Raw genomic sequence first — 16,008 nt, forward strand, 5'->3', positions numbered from 1 at the left:
TCTGTGTTGCCGATTTATGCCAGTCCTGTTGATAGATGTGTCGTTTGCAGTCCCTGGTAAGTTGATGGATGGCGATGGTCACAAAGAGTACAAAAGCCCTGTGCCCACGGTGACTATCCGCGACATGAACTCACTGTTGCTTCTTTGGTGCTAGGGTTCTCGCGTTTGAATGGAAGATGGGTGGGTGATTGAAACAGGCCCGCTTGCTCGCTGTAAACACCCGGAACCTGTTCTTGTTTGCACCTCGAACCCGAGCCTCCTCCCGTCGTGGGAGTTGAAAACTCTGCTACTCCTCTTGCCTTTTTCCTTCCTTCTCTCTCTCTCACACACACACACACAACACACATTTTCGATTTTTCTCGGGCCCTCTACCACTACATTTCTACCCCTCGAACTCTTCTCACCACCACATTCCTACTCCTCGCACTCTACTCCCACCTCTTCGTTTTTTATTCCTCGCACTTGTATCCCTTTTCAGCACAACGCAACAACAGACACTATGACAAGACCGATGCGTGAACGGGAGGAAGGCAGGGGCTCCGCCGCTGGCGAATACCCTCACGCAAAGAGACCTCGCCGCGACTCGCTGGAGGAGGCAGAAGATGACTTCGCTCGCGCCCAGGCCAGCCTGGATAGGAAGCGACGCCAGAGACAGCAGCCCACTCAGCACCAGACATCGACGATGTCAGAGGCGCATGACTTTGCGAACGTTTCTGCGGATAGACTGCACAGGTTCCAACCATACAACGAGAGACGCCACGACGTGGCGGGGAGCGACAGCCCGTCGTCACGGCCCTCTTCAGGTCCGCATCGCCGAAGCAACCAGCACCAAGCAAACAGCGATAGATCGCACAGGTTCCACCCATACAACGACCATCGCCACGACGTGGCGACTCACGACAGACTATCGTCGCGGCCTTCTTCAGGTCCGCATCACCGAAGCAACCAGCACCAAGCAACCAGCGATAGATCGCACGGGAGGCAACAACACAACGACCAGCGCCACGACGTGGCTACAACGAGCGAAAGCGGCAGGCTGTCGCCATGGCAATCCTCAGGTCCGCGCCGCCCAAGTAATCAGCCTCAAGCAGCCAGCGATAGACAGCACATGGTTCAACATCACAACGACCCGCCACGACGTGGCGACTCATGACAGACTGTCGTCGCGGCTCTCTCCAAGTCTGCATCGTCCAAGCAACCAGCCTCGACCCTCGCATCAGGTACATCGAGAGAGCTACGACAGCTACGGCCCGCAGCAAACCCCGGCTCGAGACCAGACACGACGACCAGAGGATCGCGACCGCGAGATCAAGCCTGGACCAGGATCTAGACCCCAGAACCCAAACAGAGGGGTCTACCACGATTTCGCCCGGGAAGGACGTGACCGCCCTGCCCCTTCCCGTTTTGACTCGCCACCCCAGACACAAGGCAGTGATAGAGACCAGCGGCCATCATACCACTCACTGACAAGAGGTGGTGGCCATGGCAGGGGTCAATCACTTCAACGCGAGCCCGATGTTACCTCAGATCGAGGTCAATCGCACCACCCACGGCGGTTCACTGGCACGTCCTTCCAGCCCCCTGAACAGATTTACAACAAGCCGCCTTTCCACGAAAAGGTCAAGCTCAACACGGAGGACGCAGAGAAGCTCGTTACCCATGGCGGACAGTCAATCGACCCTCATGTTGAGCTCAGGTGTGGGAACTGCGGCCACAGAGGCCATCGTCTGATCGACTGCATCTGGCCAGACCTCTCGGGCCAGATCAGTGGCTGCCCATTGTGCAACACGAAGTTGCATCATTTGGATGAATGTGCTCGAGTATCGCAGCTCTCCAAGGCCCAGTTATACAATCTCCTCATCCATAGGAGAGGCAACAGGCCAGCTATCGCCTCGAGGACCCCTTGGGTTGATCTCGTCATGGAGGCCGCGACTGCTTCCATCGGGATCAAGGACCCACAAGGGGGACCGTTTCCTTGGACCAAGGACTTTGCCAAGAGCCAGGGGCACACCTGGTGCAAGTACGAGAACCGCTCGGGTCCCTTGTGGGAGTTCTACGACTACAGGGCGGGAAAGGAGGGAAGGATGCCTCTGCCGACCGACCCCAAGACGAAGAATTTGGAAAAGGTCTTGAGCAGCGTGGAGGGATTGCGCAGAACTGAGGTGCACCTTGGGTTGGGGCAGAATCCGCTCACTCTTTAGTGGAGGTTCCCGTGGCAAGTAAATATTGGGTTTGAGAGAACGTTGTTGGGTTGCTTTACATAGTCTTTAGGCACAGATTGAGCACTCGTTCTCTATATTCGTCACGGCATCCACTGCCATCGTTCTCGTGAAGTTATCTCCATGTAATTTTCGCGATGGCTGAGTCGCGGGTGCTGTTCACTGAAGAGATGTAGACGTTAAAGCAGCGACTTCCCCCATTGGACCAATCGGATACGTTCCTCACGTGCCCTATTCGGAAGGAAGCTGGCTAACCCCGGGCATACGCCTCTTTCAACCGACACTCGTCCATCAACTTCTCTCCAACGACACTCCATCATTCCCCCCATTAACTGGTATTTGTTCCAATAATGTTCAACTTTTTTGTTACGTCTAGAAAAAGAACACGACTACATCCAGTACTCATACACAAAACATCTTTCCTCCCCAGAGCGGCATCAATAGACAAAATGCCCTCTCCACGCCTTCTCAGTACCGAGCTCGTCGAAGTGGCAGATTCAAATTCGGAGACGGATTGTGATAACATGTCCACTTCAAGCAGTGATTCTTGGCCTGGCATCTCCATGGCTGGGTCTGACGAAATAGATGGCGACGAACCCATTAAGCCCTCCAGTCCGAGGCCGGTGCCTAGGCTACGTGGCATTCTCAAGAGTTCCAGCTCAGGAGACTTACAGAAGGCTCAAACCAATGTCTCTGGCCAACAAACACAGTCTGAAGAAAGAGATCCACTCCGCAGCGGCCCGTTACGAAGGATGAACGCGCTCGAGGAAGAACAACGTCGTCGGCGGAAGCGTTATCGCCATCGTCCCTATGCAGACAGCAGACGCAAGATGTCACACAATCGTGTCGAAGAAGACTTGTCGGATACGGTCGATGAAGATGAGAACGCCGACGGTAGCAGAAACCGGGTCCATGTTACGAAGAAGCCCTGTCATGACCACCAACATCACCACAGCTATAACAATCTCGCCGCCCCCAACACGACTGGTCTCCAAACCCCGGCTAACGCCATCTCCAATGTTGGACAGCAAGTAGGCAGCCCGCGAACTCAGCTTTATGGGAACCTTCCTTCTCTCCAACTTGACCCCAGGAGTCCGGTTGAGACCCATAACGCTTCGCATTCCCCCGCACCAGCCGGCGGTCTCAATATGTACGGCGTACATCAGCACAGAAATTACTTTCCAACGACGAATCAGTACGCTGGAGGCTTTCATGGTCAGGCCCGGTACCCTTATTCGCATCGAAGGCGCCTTGTTTATCCCATACCGCAGCAAACCCTTGGCTATCCCATACCGCAGCAACTCCTTGGTTATCCTATACCGCAGCAAGACCGGACACAGCAATCCGAACCAAGTTGGCTCGCTGGCCTCTATAACAGTCGAGACCGACTCAGGGACGAGTTCTTTTGGTTGAGATCAAGACCCCGTGACGCCAGGGACGAGAGCTTTTTGGCCATTGTGACGGCCCAGCTGTATGTGGCATCACTTCTTCTGACACACAGCCTGCGATACTGTACGTGAGAAGTCGGCATCCACCCGCGGGTACATTGGAAGGGGAGACTGATGTGTAAGCACAGTGGTTGGCACGCGAGCTTGCGTTGGCTGGTATTGAGTATGTTTACGATCGTGCCTTGGGGGTACAGAAGTAACGAGCATGCAATACATGATATACGACGAATGTGCTCACTTCAGTGACTTCGATGGTTCCAAGTCACAATATGTCTTCCTTGTGATTCTGACCATGCTTGAATTTACCAGTGCCTCCCTTATAACCGCATGCCCGATGCCTCAGCACTCGAGGAGACCCAAGTACCTGTTTAGAAGGCCTGGACTTGAGACCAGTGGTGGGCTCATCCGATGGTAATTGTACCGAGACACGGGCAGATATTCCTTAACAACCATTGCCATTTCCTAACCGCCCGGATAGCTTTCGAAGTTCCCGAGACAGACGTCACCGGTGGCAGTGTTTGCTCAGTAAGGGGAGGAGGGAAGGAAAGACTTGAATCGAAATGGACTCATGTCCTATTCTTACATTTATGACGGCTTCTAAAAGCTGCTCGTCCAAATATCCAATGTGTCCAACTGAGAGGAGACGTCTCTAGGCTGCATCCTGCCTCTGTAAGACAGTGCTTGCCCCATGGATGCGATTGGGCCTTCTTGAAAAGTTGGACAGTGGGGAAGGAAGGAGGTGTCTGGGAGAGAAGTTGCAATAAGGAGTGCAAAGAAGGAGCGTATTTAAAAGACTGCTTTCTTTTCTACTAGAACGACGTCTTTCTTCTTCTCCTCACAACATCACATCTCTAGTTTGCCACACTTGCTTTTCGCATCTTTCTCCCATATTGCTCGTGTATTCTCTATTGCGAGTTCACTACCACCTCCCATTACCACCTCCCACGACGACCACCATCATGCCTCCCAAGAACACAAAAAAGCCTGCGGCTGCGACTAAGACCTCGGCGGCGACATCAGCTGTCACAGCAACGCGAGGTCAAAAAACCAAGAGGAAGAACGCGGACACACCCGGTTCTATTAATAAGAAGCAGAAGGCGACGAATGCTGGAGAGGCCGAGACAGATTTCGAGGAGGGCGTGGCAGATGCTGGAAGAGAGGAACCAACCGGGGATGATGGCGATGGCGGCGTCAGGTGTCTGGTGCGCCCTGACAAGGCGTGGGCGCTTGTTGAGAGGTCTCACGTCGATAAGCAGCCAGCTGCGTCGCACAAGATGTTCTTTCTGACGAATGCTTCTGTGACTCAGCTTGAAGAAGACGAGATCGACAATATAATTCCTCCTAAAACACTGCCAGAGTCGTTATTCCCTCCGAACTGGACCCAGCAGGACGAGCAAGACTTGCAGAGGGCGTGGGATGAGGATCCCGAACGGCCCGTTTGGATGGACATTCCAGAAAAAGGGAGATTCACTAAACTCTGGAAAGTGTTTCTGCGCCTCTTTCGTAAGAGCCCTGCCGATGTCATCTCGGCCAAGTACGCGTTGCAATTTGATCCGGACAAGAAGCGTCCCAGGATGGGACGGAACAGCAAGAATGAACTGGTGGTCTCGCCGGCGTGGACTGCGCTCTTTATGAAGAGACTGATGAATTTGGCGTTCCATCCGCTGTGGCAGGGCAAGGTCGAATGCCTTATCGTCGCCATCCAGTACGCAGTAATCGTGCGCACCAACGACTGCCGGACATGGAAGCTCCTCAACCCGACTGGTGATGAGTTCTTCAACACCATGATTCGAGTTCTCAAAAAGCCCGACTGTCAGGGCATGGAGGTGTCCAAGCTTCACAAGATGGCCCGCGACGACATGCATGGTCGTGACATCCCGTGTGGCTGGTTCTCTATGTTCATGGAGAAGCTAGAGGGCAAGTATCCAAATCCACCACCGAGGCAGACAGAAGACAACGGTCCCTACAAGGTCTCGACGACTGACCTTGGGGACATTCTGGAGGCGCTGACAGACATGGATCATCTAGGACTGCCGCTCTTCAGGTACACGGGCGAGGGCTACAGTATGGAAGCGGCCAACCTCAACATGAAGGAGGACTTGCCAGCGAATGACGACATGTTGGATTATTACGAGCGCGGATTACTCGAAGAGCGCCGCTGGGTTGCCTTGCAGAAGAAGCTCGCGGACCGAGGAAGGCCCGTCGAGTCTTTGACGGGGCTTACGGTCAGTGCCGAGGCGACCGGCTCAGGCTCCACTCAGACCGATATCGACCAGCTGAATGAGAGGATTCGGGAGTTGGAAGACGATGTTTTCGAGTGGCAAAGGAAATATAAGAGGCTGCAGGGGCATAACCCGGTCCCGTCTTCGGATGCGATAGAGGACCCGAACGACAGCTACGTATAAGAGGGCGGCGGCGGCGGCGACCGCCCACCTTCTTTGTTCAGACTTACGCCCTCTTGACTGCCAGATATGGCACGGGGTTGACCATACCTACTACTCGGGAAGCCAATATGCTTTTGTAACAATACACATTCTCTGCAATTGAACCACCTGTGTGGTGCGTAACCCTTGAAAGTTGACCCTTGATTGTGACTAACCAAAGTGATCCTCTTACTGACGAATCCCGACTGTGTCCTCTTGGAAGTTGGCTAGTGGGGAAAGAGGTGGTTTGAAGAGATACCTTAGTATGATGAGTTGTGTAAGGAGAAGGAACGAAGTTGAAGGCTCCTTCCCTTTCCCAGGTGGCAACGTTCCACCTCCGTCTTTCCTCAACTTTTCTCCGCCTTCCCGCACCTGCGTTTATCATCACCCCTGCATTTTCTTCTGTAATTTTCACGACCACGACCACAACCACCGCCCCCACCGAGACCAAGATGCCGCCGGAGCGCGATTTAGTGGAAGGAACGCCGGCTTCACGGCCTCAGGCTGCGACTGCGGTTTTGGTATCTACCGCAACTGCGGTAGGAGCAGACAGAGCAGAAATGGACGGTCGACGGACTGTTGGAAGGAAGAGAGAGGGCAGCGCATCGTCATCATCAATGAGAACTGCTAAACAGCAGAAGACGAGCGCAGGGGATGGGACCTCCGCATTTCAGGCAGGTGCAGTCAGTGGTGCAGATGGTGCCCAGGACTCTGGGTTATCCTCGTATGAGAGAGTCTCTGCAGTTGCCATGGCTCCTGTGAGCGGAGATCAGGAGCGATCCTCGACGGAGGTGAGGGTGCCTGGAGACACTCAGGCCGAAGGCAGTCACGGGACAGAGATCAAGGTCTCTAGAATCCTCAAGAGGTTTGAAGACGCGCTGAAGAAGGCAGAGGAGACGCCGGAGAAGGTTATGACCCTCCAGAAGAAGCTGGACTTGGCAGAGCAAGATGCCAAGACCGCCGGCATCCGAGCCGACGAGGCGGCCAAGCGCGAGACTCGGAATCGGGCGGAACACGCCAAGCTCCTACAGGAGTCGGATGAGCAGAACAAGAAGCTGTCCAGGGAACACGAGAAGCTCCAGGCAGAGTATAAGGAAATGAGCGAGAGCAAGCACAAGCTGTTTGTAGAGAACATGACCCGCAGGATCACCAATGAGTCATTCGCCGACGCCATGAAAGAGTTCTCTATTGTTGAGGAGAAATTGAAGCAGGCGACAAAGGAGAGAACGGATCTCGCCGAGAAGTTGCGCCAAGCCGAGACGGCGCGTGGAGAGGCGGACAACGAACTGGCCCGTCTGAAAGAGACGCTGACCTCGATAGAGGTTGAGCGAGATTTGGCAAAGGCCGAGTTGGACAAGGTGAGAGAAAAGCTGACATCGATGGAGGCTGCGCGGGACTCGGTAACGACCGAGCTAGAGGGGTTGAGATCAACAGTAGCCTGAATAGAGGTTATGCGAAATTCAGCAATAGCTGAGGTGGACCAGCGCAGGGAGGAGCTGTCTAGTTCGCAGAAAGATGTGAGCAAAGAAAGGCTCGAAGTGCAGGGCCTCACCACTGTGCTGAACGGTCTCAAGACGGCTGTCGAGGCGATAAAAGCACGGCCAAATGGCACTGGAAGCGCGGAGTCTGACTGGCAAAAGGCCGTGGAACTGCTGGCATCACGACTGAACGCGTTCAATATCTTCGACGACGGTCGCCATCTCACACATTCGTCAGTCATCCACGAAGTTGGAATGGCAATCGTGCGGGACGCGGAATTCGATAAGCTAAGGAGGTTCGTCGCGACTATGGAGGTCAACGCGACCTATTGTTTTTGGCAGGCGGTAGAGGCTGAGGAGGGAGACGAGATCATCAGACTGGAAAGCTCCAAGGCAACGTGCCCCTTGCACACGATGGAGAAACGCCTCAGCAAGAGTGACAAATGTCTCAGATTCAAATGTATAGTTCGCAATGGCGACAGACAGCTCAAAGTGGGAAGAAAGACGAAGCAGACCACAGCTGTGTAGGTGGTATTAATGTTACAATAGATAGATATTCACGAGGGAAGGGTCCAGTTTGCATTGATCATCAAGAGTCTAAGAATGTCATGTTGCTTGTTAAGTAAATTACGAACGCCACTCAGTCTACGAGGGATTCCGCGTGTTACCAACGCTATCCTCCACGTCTCCTCACTCAATTGGGGTTTCAAGTCCGTTCGTCAATGTCTATGGTCGAAGCATGCCCGCTTCCCTGACGCTCTCGCAAATCCGCTAGTAAATCAATATCTTCATCTCCCTCAGCCTCAGACCCCATGAATTCAAATACTCTCAAGACAGATTAGGTGCTCCCTCCCTCCCAAGTTTTTTTTTCATCATCCCTCCTTCCACTGCCCGGTGAAATATGTTCAGCGTTCATAGTTAGTTTCCACTTACATAATGAAGACACACCATGTATCACAGTGAAGGTTTTATACAAATGATGAAAAGTTGGTTCTGCTCTGTTGGGCCACAATATTGTCATTTATACCCCTTGGATGTGGGCATTCTGGCATATGCCGGAGGCGGGCCGCGCCTGAAAAAGGGGGCCATTGGAGCGCCGGCTTACTTCATCTGAAAGCCGCAAACTGGTGATATCAAAGGAATAATAGCAACAGCAATATTTGGAGACTCTGTGAAAATTCAGGAGAGGAAGTAGGGGTAGCATGGAGGGCTCCTGCCTTGAGAGAGTCAGGACTTTCACCGCGGGACCCACCGGCCGAGGAGAACTGTGAATCCCATTGTTTACCTATCTCGTCGATTGATTGATGCCTGTTGCTGCCTTGCTTTTCTTTAGTCTAGTTAGAAAGTCTCTCGGCTGCGAAATCTTTTCCTCTTCAACTTTCCCAACACCAACGGACAGTATCAGGACACTGATAGCAGGCAGCAGTACGACCTGAACATGGTTTCCCGGCATCGTGTCGACCGCGACGAGCTTGCCGCCCATATCGAAGCGAACAACCGAGCGGCAAACCTGCTTCGAGCCAGCTTCAATGACCCGAGCATACGCACATTCAGCATTGGTTTCACGGGTGGGCCGTCCGCGCCTCCGCAGACAGCGCAGCCGCGGTGGCTCGACAACATGTGCTTTACCCGCTTTAGTGCCCAGAGCGACCCGCCGCCGCCGCCGCAGCAGCAGCAGCAGACGACGGGATATCGCGCAGCCCCCCGCAGAGAGAGTGTGTCGGCTCCTCGGCATGACTTCCACGACCGGGACTGCGGTGACCGGCCGCGCCGTGATGCGCTCCCTGACGTGTGGTATGATGACTTTTGGCATGACCCAAGCAGCGCACATCGACACAGTGGGTTTTTGGAGACGGCGATGGAGGCTGACGGTCAACGGACTATCAGTGGAAAGAGAAAGATGACGGGGACCCCCGTTGCTGCTAACAAGAAGCAGAAGATGAGTCCAGAGAATGGAACTTCCGCGTTTCAGGCAGCTCTGGTGAGTGAAGGAGCCGATGGGGCCCTGGACTCTGAGTCCACCGCGGATGGCGCGGTGGGAACTGATGGTGGTGCCCAGGACGCTGGGTTAGATGCGGAGAATGTGCAGACGCCGGCTGAGCCGACGCCGACTTGGGGCTCGTCCAAGACGTTCTTGGAAGCCACTGTCGACGAGGCCATAGATCAGGGCAAGTACAAGGCGACCCTCGACAGCATCTGGCCCAAGACTAGGGAATGGGCTGCGGACGGCGACGAGATAGAGACATACGCCGACGCCGTCTCTCAGATTGCCGTCTCGAAGTGGGCAAAGTTGACCGTCAGGAAGGTCAAGCTCAAGCTCGACGCGATCCGGGAAGGCACTTACAGGGAGCTGTCCAGAAGGAATGAGAAGCAGTATTCTTGTGCGTTTACCGACTGGTGGACCACAATTCGCCTGCATCGCAGATTCAGTAAGGCTCCTGTCTCATTTGAATGATCCATAGCTAACTATCTCAACTACAGTCACGGATTCGGAGTACCGGGCTCTCCGCGACAGCGGTTTCGTCAAGGTGATCAGATGGGAGGTGAATGACATCCCGCCCTTTGACGAGCGCTTCCGCGACTACCTGCAGGAGAACGTGAGAGCAGCTGGGGGGGCGATGGGTCCCCTGCAGAATGTGGCGATGGGCCATCTGCAGAACATGAAGACAGCCGGTGCGGTGCAGCCTGCGCCGCCCGCGCCCAAGCCTGTTCAGGACGCGCGCGTTGAGGACCAGCGCCGCAGGCTGTCGGAGCTGGCACTCCATTGCCTGCGGGATCACGTCATGTCGCCAGGCATGACGAGTTACATGACGGATCTGACAGACCACGCGGCGAGCCTTCTCAACCTCAGGAACAAGGATGACATGCGACTCTCGGCCAGAGACGTCGACGCGGTCATTTCCGACCAGTGGCGTGTGTACAACGGCGACGGCAAGGTCGCAGAGAACGCCAAGGCTGCTTCGAGCTGGTACTGGAGTCGCAAGCAGGAGAAGCAGACACAGCAGAAGCAGCAGACGCAACAGCAGCAGTAGACGCAAGAGCAGCAGCAGACGCCGAATGTTGTGCATACGTCTTGGCTGCCCCCTGAGTTGGCGGCTCCGACCGTCGCGTCGGCCTTCTCGCTGCCTTCGAGGACTAGGCCACCCCACGGCTTCCCTCACGGCCGCCGTTGAGATGGCAACTGGATGAGTAGGGTGTCTGGGAGACTTCTCAGACTAGCAGATTGGCAGGAATTGTTCGAGACTTCTCGAACTAGGTGGTCAGCAGCAGGTGTCATAAACAGCAGTCAGTAGTCAATAGAAACAAGGTTCTGGGGTGAAATTGCATGTGCCTGTTCCATGGCGATGTAAAGTGGTTCATTCATTAATTGTGATAAGTGTAGTTGATGGCGCTCATCCTCTAGACATGTTGCCAAACGGTTGACTATAGATGTCGCTTACAATCATGTGCATTTGGGCCAATGTGGGGTTTGCGTGTGCTTGATTTTGCTGGCCGGACAGTGTTCACACACATGCATGTAATCCATATATCGTCGTCTTTATCAATACTACTATTCGTACTGCTATGATCGTCGCTGATGTTATCGTCTATCGTCATCACCTCTATTATCGGCATCTCTATTGACGTCTTCTTTATGGTCGTCTTCTCTATTGTCGTCGTCTCTATTGTTGTCGTCTGCGTCGTCGTCTTTATTGCACCCCCTGTCGTTTTCTCTACTACCCTCGTTCTTATGAGGGTATTAGGTATGTTGATTGAAGTTATAGGAAATACTGTACGGCTAAAGACTCCTTTGTAAGACACCAAAGTAGCAAAGGACACCTTCCTGCTTCATAAGAAACCTGAATCTTGTACAGTGGCATGCGAATGTAGTATCCTGCACTGTGCCTCGTCTGTAATGACTAGAATTCCAGTCGACAAGCTGCGCGCGAATAAAGCTGCCGCAGATGATGAGAAAAAGATCCAAGCCATGTCCCATATTCATTCTTAGATTCATCAGCAAAAATTGAATACACACCGTGTTTCAAGCATGATAGCCTCAAGTCGATGAGATGCAGTCGGAGAAGGTTCAACCCCTGGTCCGAAGGACCCATAATTCAATACCAACGGCCAATCGCGTGTAATGCTTTCTGCTTTCTAGCGGACGCATCCCGCTGAGCGCAGCACTCGAACTTAACATCAACCACACCAGACCTCAACACAGAGAACCACGTCAACTTACGGGTTTGACCATTCGTAACACCAACTGCTCTTCTCGCACCCCATATCTACCGCTCGCAGGACACTTCCGAGGCAGTCGTTGTATGATAGTCTTCATGGCAAGCTGGGCCTTAGTCGTTCTAAGATTTCTCTCGTCAAGAGCAATCGATTTCGTATCTTCGAATACCAGCGTTTCAATTAGCTCTTTCCTGGCAGGTAAGACTCGAGAAGCTGTAACACCCCGCATAACATTCCGTCGCTAACAGACATATCTTAGGTCAAACGCTCTATTTTTGCCGCCTGCCGCGTACGCCCAACCACTCAATATTCAACAATGCCATGTCTACCCCTCACCAATCCGGCGCACTCCCACACCCCCCACCGACAGCGAGTTGCGCCGCCTTGTGCATCTTCAACGTCCCCAGTGGCCTCACGCCAGGCTTCTTTCCACGGTGGCCCTTGAAGTTAATCTTCTTATCCAGCTGCTCAAACGGGCTGCTCCCCGCCTCGCCCTTCTTCACCATCCATTTTGCGGTCCCCAGCGCGGCGTCAAGCTCCTCGACGGGCGGCAGCTTCAAGTATATCATGCCGTCCGGACGCTCTTCCACCGGGAACGTCGCGATGCTGAGCTCTGCGTCCGTCTTGCAGTCGCCGTTGGCCAGGTCGAAGTTACGTTTGTGGTACGGACACGACACCCACGGCGCGGACCGCTTGGCATCGCCGTTGGTGCTGCATCCCGAGTCGGGCTTCTTCGCGTCGCTGCACGTGTCGGTCCCGAGGTCCTCGCCAATGAGACCGTCCGAAAGCACAAAGGCGCGCTTGTGCGGGCACATTTGCTGTGTGGCGTAGTACCTGCCGCGGATTCGCCAGATGGCCAGCTGCGTGTCTCCCCGCTTGACGGTCGCGGAGATGCCGTTGGGCGTCTCGTCGGCGCCAAAGAAGTGGCTCGCTGGAAGCATCGGCTGCCACGCCATGCTGCTCCACCTGCTGATGAGGCCCTTGAAGTCTTCCTTGGCCGAGTCCTTGGCCCAGTACACGGGACGCGGCTGGTCGCGGTCGAGCTCAACCTCCATGTTCTCGAGCGTCTCCTCGGTGTTGTTGAACTGCTTGAACTTGGCGGCGATGTGGGGATTCTTGATCGCCTCGGCCCACTCGTCGAAGAAGCTGTCGACGAGCTCCTGCATCTGAGCTTCGAGAGAGGCGCAGATGCCCAGCTTGTCCTCGAGGACGACCTCCTGCAGGTACTTGATGCCGCCTGGGAGGTTCTCCAACCAGCGGGCGGTCCGCTGGAGCTTGTCGCCGGTGCGGATATAAAACATGAGGTATCTGTCGATGATGGGGATGACCTCGGATGGAGGAACGTCTTTTGCGAGCAGCTCCGAGTGCTTCGGCTTGGCGCCACCGTTGCCGGCGACAAAGATGTTGAAGCCCTTTTCGGTGGCAATGAGACCAAAGTCCTTGTTCTGGGCTTCGGCACACTCGCGGACGCAGCCGCTGACGCCGCCCTTGATCTTGTGCGGCGCGCGGATGCTCTTGTACCGCTCCTCCAACCGGACGGCCATGCCAACACTGTCACCAATGCCGTATCGGCACCAGGTCGTCCCTACACAGCTCTTGACGGTCCTCAGCGACTTGGCGTACGCGTGGCCCGACTCCATGCCGGCCTCGACGAGCGTCTTCCAGATATCCAAGAGGTCCTGCTTCTTTGCGCCAAACATGTCGATGCGCTGCCCGCCGGTGATCTTGGTGTACAGGTTGTACTTGCTGGCCACCTGGCCGATGACGATAAGCTTGTCGGGGGTGATCTCGCCGGCAGACACACGCGGGACGACGCTATACGTGCCGTTGCGCTGGATGTTGCCGAGGAAGCGGTCGTTGGTCTCTTGCAGGCCGTGCATCGGTGTGTCCATGACGTGGCGGTTCCACAGCGAGGAGAAGATGCTGCCGCAGGTGGGCTTGCAGACTTCGCAGCCCATGGACGCAGGGTCGTTGCCGGCCTCTCTCATGACATCTTCAAACGTCTTGAGCTTCTTGACGAGGATGATGTTGTAGAGGTCGGCGCGGGAGTAGTTGAAGTGGGCACAGAGGTGGTTCTTGACCTCGTTGCCCATGGACAGCATCGTCTTGTTGAAGATGGTGGTGACCAGCGGCATGCAGCCACCGCAGCCCGTGCCGGCTTTTGTGCAGGTCTTGACGTCGCCGAGGGTCTTGCAGGTGCCGTCTTTTACCGAGTTGACGACGTCTCCTTTCGTCACGTTGTGGCACGAGCAGATCTGGGTGTCGTCTGTTAGGTCGTCGCCGTCGTCTTCGCCCTCCTTCTTGGCGCCTAGTATCAGCTGGCTGGGCGGCATGTCGAGCTCCTTCATGTTCTTGACTAACGGCACCAGCTTGATGTAGTCTTTGGTGTCGCCAATCATGATACCGCCGAGCAGGTATTTGCCGTCTTCCGTGAAGATGTACTTTTTGTACACATTCTGGAATGGGTCACGGTATGTCAACGCCTTGACCGGGGCCGGTGGCAGGCCGTTGGTTAACGTCTCGATAGTGCTCTGCTCGTCCTTTTTCGCCTTTCTTGCCGCTTTTGGGGGCAGGGACTTCGGCCCTTGTGTGTCGGCAAAGTAGTCGCCAAAGCTCGCCACGTCGACACCGAGCAGCTTGAGTTTTGTGCTGAGGTCTGGCCTCTTGAATATCCGCGGCTGGTGCAGCTTGGCTTGTGTGAGGTTGAAGGAGAGGACGTCGGCCATCTCGACGCCGGGGCCAATCAAGCCGAACGCCATGCCCTTCCAGCTGGCGCACTCGCCGATGGCGTAGATGTCGGGAACGTTGGTGCTCATGTCGTCGTTGACAATGATGCCGCCGCCGCGATCGGCACACTTGATGCCCGCCTTGCGTGCGAGATCATCTCGTGGCCGTACACCAATAGCGAAGCAAATGGCCGAACAGTCGAGGCGTTCGCCATCCTCGAAGCGCACGCCCTTGACGTGGTTGTCCTCGGTGGTCTCAATCTCTCCAACGCGTTTGCTGAGCATGATGTCGAGGCCGAGATTCCGCACTTGGTCCACCACCATGGCACCGGCATCCTCGTCAATCTGGCGACTCAGAACCCAGCGGTTCCTCTCAATGATCTTGACTTGGTTGAAGCATTCAAGATCGACCATGGCCTTGGCAGCCTCCAGACCGAGCAGACCACCGCCGACGACTGCTCCGTCGGTGCCTTTTCTTGTGCCGGCAAAGGCGATGAGCTTGTTGAGGTCGTCGATTGTGCGGTAGACGAAAACACCCGTTGCGTCATGGCCGGGGGTGTGTTTTGGGAGAACGGCGTCTGAGCCGGTGGCCAGGACCAGGACGTCATAAGGGACGACTTCACCGTTGGAGCAAAGTATCGTCTTTGCTTGGGAGTCAATATCCGTCACTTTGGTGTTGATGTGGTATCCCAGGGAACCTTGGGGAGCGCCGCGATACTACAAACGTCAGCGCGAGCCACGAACGCAGCAACAACCACATACCCATTCTTCCGGGTTGAGGTAGAGGTTCTCAATCTTGCGGTGGTCAAAGAAGCTCGTCAACCCCACGCGGTTGTAAGCCAGGTAGGGCTCCTCCCCGATGATTGTGATGCTATACTCATTTGTCCGCGCATCCAGCTTCAGCATCTTTTCTCTGCGAAACGTCAGCCAAGGCCTCCAACACCACGCGCAGACTCACATGAACGCCATGCCGACCATGCCCAGGCCGACGACTACGAGCCTCTTTCGTTCCGCCATCGTGAGATGCCAAACGCTACTGAGACACGAACAGAGTTGGGAGTACGAAGAGCAAACGGAGCAAAATAGAACAGATCGAAAGAGACCACACTACAGGACAGTATTATAAACAGCGCATCGTCTTGTCGCCTCACAATGAAGTCAGTTGGCACGATCCGCTGGGATCAGCATCTCCGGGAGTTGGTCCATGACGTCCCAGGAACGGCCGCACCTGATTGGGCGGCGGCGGTCTGAACGATGCATTTCCACGGTCGAAACCAGAGTTTCCGTGCCACACGGCCATGTCTGCGCATGGCGTGCAGGGACATGTGAGTGCGTTCTGGTGGAGGGTGGCACGGGTGCATTACAGGTTCGTTGTTGTATCGCATTCTAGGTCGCTCGAGGTGATAAGGTGAGCTGCCATCGGATGATAAGGTTGCTACTGACCAATCACAGACGAAGGATTGCGGCCCGCAGCGGGCGGCCCTGGCTACGCCCGCGGA

At 55.0% G+C, this 16,008-nt stretch overlaps 5 protein-coding genes across 5 annotated transcripts; 4 read left to right on the forward strand and 1 right to left on the reverse strand.

The window, feature by feature from the left end:
* Positions 1–499: 499 nt before the first annotated feature.
* On the forward strand, positions 500–2,201 carry CGGC5_v002280 (uncharacterized protein; the record flags this gene model as incomplete). Its single annotated transcript, XM_032035263.1, has 2 exons — positions 500–803; positions 856–2,201. The coding sequence occupies 2 exons, from the start codon at positions 500–502 to the stop codon at positions 2,199–2,201; spliced, it is 1,650 nt and encodes a 549-aa protein (XP_031885556.1).
* A 2,425-nt stretch (positions 2,202–4,626) lies between these two features.
* On the forward strand, positions 4,627–6,072 carry CGGC5_v002281 (uncharacterized protein; the record flags this gene model as incomplete). Its single annotated transcript, XM_032035265.1, has 1 exon — positions 4,627–6,072. One exon carries the CDS (start codon positions 4,627–4,629, stop codon positions 6,070–6,072), a length of 1,446 nt encoding a protein of 481 aa, XP_031885558.1.
* A 767-nt stretch (positions 6,073–6,839) lies between these two features.
* On the forward strand, positions 6,840–8,096 carry CGGC5_v002282 (uncharacterized protein; the record flags this gene model as incomplete). Its single annotated transcript, XM_032035266.1, has 2 exons — positions 6,840–7,448; positions 7,575–8,096. 2 exons carry the CDS (start codon positions 6,840–6,842, stop codon positions 8,094–8,096), a joined length of 1,131 nt encoding a protein of 376 aa, XP_031885563.1.
* A 910-nt stretch (positions 8,097–9,006) lies between these two features.
* On the forward strand, positions 9,007–10,600 carry CGGC5_v002283 (uncharacterized protein; the record flags this gene model as incomplete). The annotated part of the gene is made up of 2 exons (XM_032035267.1): positions 9,007–9,997; positions 10,050–10,600. The coding sequence occupies 2 exons, from the start codon at positions 9,007–9,009 to the stop codon at positions 10,598–10,600; spliced, it is 1,542 nt and encodes a 513-aa protein (XP_031885564.1).
* Positions 10,601–12,115: 1,515 nt separating this feature from the next.
* On the reverse strand, positions 12,116–15,526 carry CGGC5_v002284 (Nitrite reductase; the record flags this gene model as incomplete). Its single annotated transcript, XM_032035269.1, has 3 exons — positions 12,116–15,226; positions 15,272–15,422; positions 15,468–15,526. 3 exons carry the CDS (start codon positions 15,524–15,526, stop codon positions 12,116–12,118), a joined length of 3,321 nt encoding a protein of 1,106 aa, XP_031885845.1.
* Positions 15,527–16,008: the final 482 nt, after the last annotated feature.

The sequence above is a fragment of the Colletotrichum fructicola genome (assembly GCF_000319635.2).
Source record: "Colletotrichum fructicola Nara gc5 chromosome Unknown KSG_Nara_v1_contig01, whole genome shotgun sequence".
Classification (NCBI taxonomy): Eukaryota; Fungi; Ascomycota; class Sordariomycetes; order Glomerellales; family Glomerellaceae; genus Colletotrichum; species Colletotrichum fructicola.